The sequence below is a fragment of the Mus caroli genome, chromosome 5 (assembly GCF_900094665.2).
Source record: "Mus caroli chromosome 5, CAROLI_EIJ_v1.1, whole genome shotgun sequence".
In the NCBI taxonomy this organism is placed as follows: domain Eukaryota; kingdom Metazoa; phylum Chordata; class Mammalia; order Rodentia; family Muridae; genus Mus; species Mus caroli.
In genome coordinates, this window is record NC_034574.1 from 38,156,556 (window position 1) to 38,167,846 (window position 11,291).

Consider the following 11,291-nt stretch of genomic DNA (forward strand, 5'->3'; position numbering starts at 1 on the left):
TTGAACTGACTAAAATGAAACTTCAGGTTGGTATCAGAAGCACTATTGCTCCAATACTTGTAACAAACCTTGGTTAACTTTCTTGCTTAAAAAAAGCCAAGTGAAAAACTTAGATAAGGACTGTAATATTTCATCTGCAAATACATCCATTTCCTAATAACTAGAGCTGATCACCCACCTGAGACCATGGTCTGTGATCTGGTAACATCCAGACAGACTGAGAAACAAAAGTACTCGCCCAGTCTCTTGGTCAGACTTTTCACTCCCAAAATAAATTAAGTCTTTCCCCCTGGGCAATGTAGTCCTTAATGCTTTTCTACACATTGCAGAAGTCGCTGGGAGTGTAGTCATAGTTCTTAAAGCTGTCCCAGTACAACAGAATGAATGACCACAATATGCAAAGGCTGGAGAAGCACAATGCTGCTGCCAACAGANACTAGTCCTTAATCCGACAATGTCNTTACTGTAACAACCAGAGGAGGAACAACCAAAGTTGGAGGCTGTTTCCATCACACAGAGACTCTCAACATTTCTGTGTCTCCACTCNACAGCATCTTCAATATCAGCCAAATCTTCNGCATCTAGCATCCACACATAAGGAGAAGTCAANCTTNCAGAAGACACAGGTTCAGTCCAAGAGCGCTCGTTGTCTATTTCTTCACCANCGCCTTTGTCAGTTAAATTGTGCAAACAGGCNTACTGCGTGGTGGNTGGCATGGTAATGTCTTTATTCGTCCATGGAGTTGAAGCAGCCTNGCCTGCACTTTTCAGAAAGCCACTCTGATGAGATGTCAGAACTCCAAGAGCTCTAGAAATCTTCTCTAGAGCCATGTCTGTGATTTTTTCACATCCAGACAGATCAAGATGCCGAAGACTCTGGCAGCAACCAAGCCAAGACCAACTACAAGAGGGAAGAAGACTATTAAATTCCTGAAAAGCATTAAACGATACATACAGATAGATGGGTAAGAGCATTACTCTAAGTACAATACTTAAACATTTCTGGAATTTCAATCATCAGGGAATATTTTAAGTGCTAGGGATAAGAAAAAAAAATACTAAGACAAGTAATTAAAGAAGGAAAAAAGAAAGCAGAAAGAAATGAATAGGAGAAACTTAGTTTCCTGTACAAAGTAAGCAGTTAGAGGGGAGGTAGCACACACATGAAAGAGTTGCTACAGTATAATGAAGATACAGAAGAAACAAACTCTAGAAACAGGTAAAGACCCTTTCTCTCCCTTTGAAACAGGATATATCAGAACTGTGAAGAAAGGAGAGCTAAAATAACAAGAAACCTAGCAATCTCCAAGGAAGAATCATTTGTCTGGCTTGAACAGACTGGTACTGAACCCAAAAACAATGAATTACATTAAAAGGGAGCTCTGTGAAAAGGCACTTAAAATCTGGAATAAAACCTTGAGAACAGTAACACTGATCTAGACAACAGCAAGCCTAGCAAGCCTAGATAAGACATACAAATGGCAGGTACTCATGTTCTGGATCAGCTGCCACATGTGAACAAGGGGAAAAGCTTGGGAAGGTTCTATCAAGTTACCACCATACATGGCAGGCATTTAGTAACAATACAGAGCAGGATTAGTAAACAATAATTATGTAAACAAGAAAATAGACAATCTTTTGCTGGCTTTGCTTTATTTTACTATATTTAGATATTTAAAATAAATAACCTGTCAAATGCAGAATCGGAAATGTCGGTCTGGGTAAGATCCAGATGTTCCAGGTTAGGGCAAAGCTCTAAAATCTGCCTAACCTAAGAAGTAAAGAAATCCACTGTGAGGACCTGTGGGAACTTCAGTTAGAAAAGCAACAGACAATGATAACTATAACACAGTGGTTTTTCCTAAGTCTACATGTATACTGAAAGAAAAAAAAAAATCACTCCAAGAACGCTTTAAAATAGTTACACTCTGTGCTCAAATTTTGTTTTGATGAGGTGTATGTGGAGGCCTGAAATTAACCCAGTGTGTCTTCCTCCATCTAATTTTCTGAGCCACAATCTCTCGCTGAACTCTAAACCATAGGTTCTGCTACTGTAACTGCACAGTAAGTACCAGGTATCTGCCTGTCTCTGCACTCATTTCTCCTGGCCCCAGCACTATGGTTACAAATACATGCCATTATACACATATCTACATTCTGGGGATCCAGGTTCTCACACTTGCACAAAAGGCACTTTACCAAATGAGCTTTTACCTCTCCAATCCCTGGGCCCTTATTTCTAGTAATCTTCTTAAAGTTTCTTAGAAATTAGACCCAGAAAAATCACCCTTTTAAAGGAATACTCAAGGAGATTATATGTAGGAAGTCATAATTTTATAAAACTAATTATCTCACTTGTGCATCTTCCTATGCCTTGCATGTTATAATCAACTATATAGAATTAAGACTCACCACTTAACATCTATAAATCCAAGTAAACGCTTAGCTGACTAGTTTTAGTTCCCTTAGCTATAACACAGGCAAGATTTCTATGCTACATAGAATACCCTAAGAAATGAAATTATATGAAAGTGAACAGTGTACTCCTATCCATGGGAAGACACTATTCTTTCCCTCTTAAACATTAATAAGTAAACTAAAGTTGTCTCACTGCTATTTTTCTTAATACTCAAGCTAGTGTTCATTTGTACATACCATTTTGCTGGAGACTGCAGAGCTGTATGCTAACACTAAAGTTTTTACAGAGGTACCAACATATGGCAGAACATTATGAATTAAGCCATGGAGTAAACGTTTTTCCATTTGTGCAATGCTGATAGCAACCGATTCCTCTGCAGACTCTTCTGTAAAATGAATTCAAACATCTAAGAACTAGATATACCAATTTTAAGTATGCCACCAATAGGATGCATCAAAATATTAAATATGAAATACTCTATACTACCCTCACTTTTGCAAACAATTCACTTTCCAGCAACAAGAAAAAGTTCTGAATAGTCAAAGAACTGTAAAACTCATTCAAGAGAAGGAATAAATGATCCATAATTTTTTGGCTTTTTTTAAGCTAACATAAGTTATTCTAACTAATTAAAAAGGACACCCAGAGCTAGATATGAACAACGCCATTAACCTAATCAGTACGAATCTTCAAGCAAAGACACCTCAGCTCGTAAGAAGTTTAAACATAAGCATGGTTTCCTGCACTTGGTAATTTTTATAAAGCTTGGATGTCTATAACACGTAATACTTCTCTAACAACAAACAAGAAACTAAACAGGTTTAGCTTGCCAGCAGACTGTTTTTACAGGATGAGTAAAGACCTGAATTCAACCCCAAAATTAAGGAAAAGAAATTTTCCTACAATCCCAATTTAATAAAAAGAAAACACACTGTACGTAAGCCTAAAATTTGTATTAATTTTCAGGATTCTATCTTTACTATACTTACCTAAACTCCTAACCTTAATGTACTAGGTATGCTTTGTTTACAAAAAAAAAAAAAAAAAAAAAAACTACAGTTACATATTCTACTGCCTGCCACAGAGAAGCATACAATTGAAGCTAACTAGACTAATATCTGCCTTATTAAACAAATTTCCAAACTCCTAAAACTATACTAAAATAGGTCCTCTCCATAAAAATCTGAACCACTTTCACTACTGGAGTAATAATCACTGTAATTCTTCTCTATACATATACATCTTCCACCAGACCAGCTTATCTTAGTTTTATAAACAGACACTTCTGAAAATTTCTCATCTATAAATTTTCACTATTTTATGATCTTTTAAAAATTATCTAAAGTAATAAATATATAAGACACAATCTAATCTGTCTTCCTCCTCTATACTTCCAAACATCACTGTGAATCTCTATTACAGCAATTCTCATTATGTACCTCAAACAAAGATATTATATATTCTAAATTCTCCCTTACTTCTCTTATTTAACAGTAGGGATGAATTTTTATCCACTCTCAGACCATCCCTCATATAGTACTTAATGGGGGTGGACCAAAACTGTGCAACACAATTAATTTTCACGTATGATTTTTTTGTAGTGTTGGAGACTAAACCCAGGGCTTTATACATGTTATACTGAGGTCTACCCTAAGCCACACCTACCCAAAGTCTCTCATACACATTACCTCTTAACTCTGTAACGACCTTGAGGCAAGGGACATGACTTTCCACACATGCCATCATCCTGCCTTCCAATTCTCAACCACAGATGATTCAATAAACGCTGATGGACTGATTAACCAAAATACTCCTAATCACATATTGTAAACTGTAAAGACTATAATGAAAATAGTTTATTTCCACACAAAAATAGCCATCAGTTTGATTTTAAATATTAAAAAAGAAAACATTCTCTTTTAAAAATACTTCTAACAAGAAATTCTAAATTTACTTATTATTCCTTCAAGTTCTTCAGAGAAGAAGGCTTTTAAAGTCTTTAGAAAACATAAAAAACATGAACTTTAAAGGCCTAATAATTATTAAGCAGAATGCCTATTATTTAAACACCATGTAATAATTTTTATTCCAAGTGTGAAATACCAGATTCATCTATATCGGCATCTTCATCCCACTCCTGGAAAGCACGACTTTCATCTTTCCTATTTCTCACCCATTCCTCATCAGGCTCAGTATCAAGTTCAGTGGCAGGACCACTATACCAGTCACCTCTTGCCCAATGAACAGGGTAAAGATGTTTCCACAAAGATCCTGTTTTTGCCAGCTGAGACCACTTAGTACTGACTTGACTACACCGACACAATTCTTGAGGATTAAGGTAACTGAAAATGGACAGCATTACCTCAGGAGGAAGATGGGTTATACCTGTGGAGTGTTCTGACACTTCCGCTTCTGAAATAAAAAAGAAAACCTTTAACAGTTCGGCTCTGCTTGTGGACGTTGTACATCGTGGTGCGCACTAGGCTCCGCACCACGATGTACAACGTCCACAAGCAGGATGCAAAAAAGAAAAGGCAAAAAAAAAAAAAAATCACTTACATCTACCTCTCAATAGTAGGAATTAAAGGCATGGTCAACACTGCTTGTGGACGTTGTACATCGTGGTGCGGAGCCTAGTGCGCACCACGATGTACAACGTCCACAAGCAGCTTCTGGAGTGTCTGAAGACAGCTACAGTGTACTTACATATAATAAATAAATCTTAAAAAAAAATAAAAAAAAAAAAGATTTCCCAATCTAGACACCATTGACATCTGAGGCTGGGTAAGTTGCTGATCAATGGATTACAAGGTACTCAGTAGCAACATAGCCTCTACCCACTATATCAATGGTTCTCAACTTTCCTGATACTACAGTCATTTAATATAGTTAGTTCTTCATGTTGTGGTGACCTTTTGTTGCTATCTCAGAACTGTAATTTTATTATGAATCATAATACAAATATCTTATATGTAGGATATCTGATATGCAACCCCAGAGGGGTCCCAGCCCTCTGAGATCCACTGCACTAGATGTTGGCACAGTAACCTCAACCCTGCTTGTGGACGTTGTACATCGTGGTGCGGAGCCTAGTGCGCACCACGATGTACAACGTCCACAAGCAGATTTCCCAACCTAGGGGGGCTGGTGAGATGGCTCAGTGGGTAAGAGCACCCGACTGCTCTTCCNAAGGTCCAGAGTTCAAATCCCAGCAACCACATGGTGGCTCACAACCATCCGCAACGAGATCTGGCGCCCTCTTCTGGAGTGTCTGAAGACAGCTACAGTGTACTTACATATAATAAATAAATCTTAAAAAAAAATAAAAAAAAAAAAAGATTTCCCAATCTAGACACCATTGACATCTGAGGCTGGGTAAGTTGCTGATCAATGGATTACAAGGTACTCAGTAGCAACATAGCCTCTACCCACTATATCAATGGTTCTCAACTTTCCTGATACTACAGTCATTTAATATAGTTAGTTCTTCATGTTGTGGTGACCTTTTGTTGCTATCTCAGAACTGTAATTTTATTATGAATCATAATACAAATATCTTATATGTAGGATATCTGATATGCAACCCCAGAGGGGTCCCAGCCCTCTGAGATCCACTGCACTAGATGTTGGCACAGTAACCAGAACCAAGAGAGGCAAGGATGTCTCTGCAAATATCCAAATGGCAAAAACAAATATCATAAACAAAAGGAATTTTTAACCAAGGTCTAAATGTGTTAAAAACAGAAAAACATGAAGTTGCATATTTACCATGCAGTGGCTACATGAAATAAGCAATATCACCTTTGATAATATTCAAACCAGTATTTGAATTTGTCTTAATTCTTAAAAACAGCTGAACAAGAAAAAAACCTGATTCATTCATGTGCCTTATCTGATGTTTACTCAAGTTTACCATCCTACAAGTAATATGAAAAATAAATCCATACAAAACTAACTCTGATCACTTCTAAAACACTAAATATTTAACAACTCCCTCATCAGGTGCCTCTAATTTCAGCACTAAGGAGTTTGATGCAGGAGGACAGAAATTAAGAGGTCAGGTGAGGCAGTAGAATGTTCAAAGCACAGTGCTGGCAGAGGAAGAAGGTGGACCTGGGTGAGATCCAGGCCAGCCAGGGATACACAGTAAGATAGTAAAAAGCTGTCTTTCAAAAAAAAAAAAAATAACCACAAAACAAACAAACAAACAAAAAACCCAAAGAGCTATACATCTTACCAAATAAACTGTTTTTAATAAGACTCATAATTTAAATCAGTCAAATTTTTCTTAAGAAATACCTATTTCCATTGCAAAATTCCCTATAAGGTGAAATTTTGAAGATGATATTTAAAAGAGTGTTTTAATTCAGTGATGAAGTAATGTAGTATGCAATAGCTGTAAATGTGCCGTGATTGTATTATATACTCATGGGGAGTTTCTCTAAACCTTCATATGCGAAAGTAAGTTGGCGCAATGTAACTAATGTGATTTAAAGAGCAATACATTAACCATCACTGTAAAAAGTTATGTCAAAGACAAAACCAGAGTCAGTTACTTTAAGCCATGACCAAAAGGAAACTGTATAGATCTCACCTTTATATTTTACAGAACTGATTCTATGTTTAAAATACTCAAATAATATAATTATTTAACAGTTCTAAAAAAAAAATCACTTACATTTATCTTAAACTTTTGCTATGAAAAATTCCTACAACTGTCATATGTATAAAGATACAGTACAATGAAATTCTGTGTACCCATTTTTTTATCTTCAACAATTATCAACATTTTACCAGTAGTTTTTACAATCTCTCTGACATATTTTTCCCCATTATTCTAACGGTAGTAGCATCCATTAATAATTTACTCACAAATACTTCACCATGACTAACTCTTCTAAACTGTATACTAAAACCAAATCAACTATAAAAAATCTATGTTTTAGTCAAACCCTCGAAGTTTCCTTCCCTTCCCTGGCATTATATAGTAAAGGCTGTTATCATTTGTCTAAAAAGGCAGACTGGAATACTTTTTAAACAAATTCAAAGTCCCATTTACCTACCTCTTGCCCAATGAACAGGGTAAAGATGTTTCCACAAAGATCCTGTTTTTGCCAGCTGAGACCACTTAGTACTGACTTGACTACACCGACACAATTCTTGAGGATTAAGGTAACTGAAAATGGACAGCATTACCTCAGGAGGAAGATGGGTTATACCTGTGGAGTGTTCTGACACTTCCGCTTCTGAAATAAAAAAGAAAACCTTTAACAGTTCGGCTACATGAGCAAATAAATGCATTAAGAAATTACAATCACGAGTAAAAGCCAGTGCCTGAAGTCGATTCCTTCCTGCTTGCAACATGTGAAAAGGAAATAACACCTATTAGAGGGAACATGGGGATGTTGAACTTGTTAAGAACCCGTGGGTTAAACTATCACGGCCCAGATCATACTTCATCAGTGGGAGCAACAATAATGAACACAGAACTGACTTCCTCTTACAGAGGCATCATAGACAGAACAATACTCACTTTGTAGCATAAGCAGCATCATTTGAAAAAGGAACCAAACAGGTTACACTGCTTTAAATCAGCAAGCGTATACTAGGCCAGATTATGAGCTCTACAAAGCATTATTAAATGACACACATGCTCACATTTTCTATTCATGCACTGAGGCTCTTGTTAGTTCCTTCCGTGTGTTCCCTCTGATTTTGACATTTCATAAAAGGTCTTTAATTTACAGATGCCTTAACCTACTTAAGCTATGTGCCTACTCTGTAAACCAATTTCCCTAGCAAACTCGTAAGAAACCTTCTGTTATTATTATCAACTTCCTATGATTCTTCTGAAGGAAAAACGAACATGGGGTGCTATGATAAAGCGAGCTAAGTACTATTTAAGGATTTGAGATCTGCAGGGTAGTGGTGGCACCTTTAATACCAGCACTCAGGAGGCAGAGGCAGGCAAATCTCTGTGAGTTCAAGGACAGCCAGGACTACACAAAGAAACCATGTCTCAAAAAGGCAAAAAAAAAAAAAAAAAGGAGGAGGAGGAAGAGGAGGGAAGGGGGAGATGGAGGGACAATGAGGAGGATAAGAAGAAAAATTTCACTATCTTATGTATATGGTTTGTCTTTACAAAGAATCTTCAATATAGAAACATATGATCAAACGACTTTAAACTGCCACTTTTAAAGTGCCAAATATTTACACATAAAGTAGCTATAATTTGCTTTGAAGGAGAGAGAAAATTAAATGTGTGACGCTTTTAAACTTCATCTTATAGTTACAATTAAACAAGACTTAACAGGCTTTGGCATGGTCTCCAGGGCACAAGCTGGAGTCCAAGAGTAAAGCTCATGAACTTTATGGGTTTAATCACAGCTTCAACTTGCTTTTGTTTAAACATGAATCTGACTACTTTTATATTGGAAAAATACCAATTTCAAAAAATTGTACAGTATTTTACAGGACTAACATTGCCATTGCTAATTGAGAAGCAGAAATGCTACTAGAGGAAGGATGCCAACCATTTGTATTCTTTTGTTTGTCTGTCTATGTAGCCCTGGCGGGCCTGGAATTTGCTATGTAGACTAAGCTGGCCTCAAACTTGGAGATCTGCCTGCCTCTGTGCCTCCAAAGTGCTGGGAATTAAAGGTTTGTACAACCATGCCTAGAACTAACAGGTTTTTTAATGTTTTAAAAAGCAAAACAACTGAAATGAATAAAAATAATCAAAGTCTACTAGAAGAAATAAGCATCTATTTTATCTGCACTTCTTGTATGCATTCTCAAAAAAGACTAGAGTTTTGCTTTGTTTCTCTCTCACACTCACTACCCTGAACATTACTGGAGATAAACTGAGAGAATGATAAACATCAGAGGATAAAAATAAAATTATAAATGTTCTTTTCCTTAACTCACAAGGAACAAAAGTGCACCTAACCTAGCAACCATGATGGCTGCTGAGTGCGTAGATCATCGACTGCTCTCCATGGACAACATGAACTGGTTGATCCCTGGAATGGACAAGTTGTCTAGGAACCATGGCTCACTGCTGCTGCCTAGCATTTGGACATTTAGGAAGTTTTTTATTTTCTACTCAGCACGTAAGCTAGGCCAACAGAAAAAGGGTCAAAATTCAAAACTGAAATATACAAATTACTTTCATGCCATTATAAAGCCCAAAAATTCTATGTTAAACCTAATTCAAGGACAATGTTTATAAAATAACTGATTTTGAAAAGTGAAAAAATACACAAAAATAAAACATGCTATTGAGAGGCTGGAGAGATGGCCCAGAGGTTAAGAGCACTAGCTGTTCTCCTTGAAGACCCAAGTTCTATTCACAGGATCCACATGGTAGCATATAATCAACTGTAACTCCAGGACCAGAGGATCTGACACCCTCTTCTGGGGTATGCAAGTACTGAATGCAAATGGTACACAGGTACACAAAAACTTTTAAACCTGTCACTATAATCAAAGGAGCTCAGAAAACTGGCTGATACTATACTATTACTCTGAACATAGCAGTCCTGAATGTTCACTGGTCAAAATAGTACTAATTTTATACCTACAAATTCACTCAAAGAAACACCACACTGCATGTAACCCAACCCTAGATGGAAGAATATTGTAAACACTAAATTCTACTAAATAAAAACTACTGTCTTCAATTATCGCTTTATGTGAGAATGGTTTAAACTAACCACAGTATGATCCTGACCTAAATTTTTTCTCAAACAGAATCTGTGACAAAATGTCAACAGCACTGACTAATAAACTGTTCTATCAAGAACAGGTGAGTCTTACCAGTGTCTGCCTTCTCATCCACAGAGTACTTGAGAACTTTCTGTCGCTCCTCAGCTTGGTTCCACAGACTGAGCCCTCTGAGGAGCTCTGCTGTGTCCTTCTGCGAGCAGTGCTGTGCAATCACTTTCTTTTTGATATCTTTAAGCTCCTCGTAGGTAAAATATTCCATTAACATGGGCTGAAAAACCTAAATTCAAAGTATTCACCGGGAAAGAATTTCAATTTATTTTACCCAAAACTCTTTACTAATGGTTCAAACCAAGTTCTATGAATATACATTTCAAAGAGATAAAAATTGTAGTTATTACCATTAAATTATCAAAACATTTGTATTTCTCTGATTTTGCAAGCCTCTATAAATTTTTAAAGAACAGGAAGGTTTTCCTGTACCAAGCTTGTTAAATAGTCAATCATTTAGTTATTATTAGACATTTAGCCCAGTACCTGCCTGTGGTGGTTTGAGAAAGATCCCATAGGCTCATATATTTGAATGCTTAGTCATCAGGGAGTGGCACTATTTGAGAAGGATTAGAAGGTATGGTCTTGTTGAAGGAAGAGTGTCAAGTGTGTCACCGTCGGTGAGCTTTGAGGTGTCAAAAGCCTAAACCAGGCCATCGGGGAGCACAGGGGGTTGGCAGGGGCAGAGGGGGGGGGTTGCTGTTCTGTCCACTTGCCTGCCTACAGATCAGGTTACAGCTCTTAGTTACTTCTCCAGCACCATGCCTTCCTGCTCCCTGATGCCATGTTCCCTGCCATACTCACAGAGTTAGCCCCTGGAAGTTGAAGGCAAGCCCCAGATTAAATGTATTTCTTCTGTAAGAGTTGTTTTGGTTGGTACTAAGTAACTGAATTCTAACAGAACAGGGCCTTTCCCTTACATGAGTATGACACCCAACTCTAACAATCCCAGCTCAGTCGATATGACCTATCCAACCTGCTTGTTCTAAACATTATTTTAGTTCAGTGGGTCCTGAAAAACTTTTCAGAGATTTCTTCTGCAAAACAGCCCTAACCTCCAATTTACAGGATTATAATCTTTTTTTTTTTTTTTTTT

At 37.1% G+C, this 11,291-nt stretch overlaps 1 protein-coding gene across 2 annotated transcripts in view; it reads right to left on the reverse strand.

Moving 5' to 3' along the window:
- Fbxl5 (F-box and leucine rich repeat protein 5) overlaps positions 1 to 11,291 on the reverse strand; it is a 38,127-nt gene that overhangs the window by 13,487 nt on the left and 13,349 nt on the right. Inside the window, exons 4-9 of one of the 2 annotated variants that reach the window (XM_021162478.2) lie at positions 10,238 to 10,424; positions 7,483 to 7,665; positions 4,523 to 4,648; positions 2,656 to 2,804; positions 1,689 to 1,771; positions 179 to 901 (exon numbers count right to left, since the gene is read on the reverse strand). In XM_021162478.2, the coding sequence (XP_021018137.1) occupies positions 179 to 901; positions 1,689 to 1,771; positions 2,656 to 2,804; positions 4,523 to 4,648; positions 7,483 to 7,665; positions 10,238 to 10,424 (1,451 nt within the window). Of the gene's footprint in view, positions 1 to 178; positions 902 to 1,688; positions 1,772 to 2,655; positions 2,805 to 4,522; positions 4,832 to 7,482; positions 7,666 to 10,237; positions 10,425 to 11,291 lie in introns of both variants that reach the window. The other variant, XM_021162479.2, reaches the window with a different exon arrangement.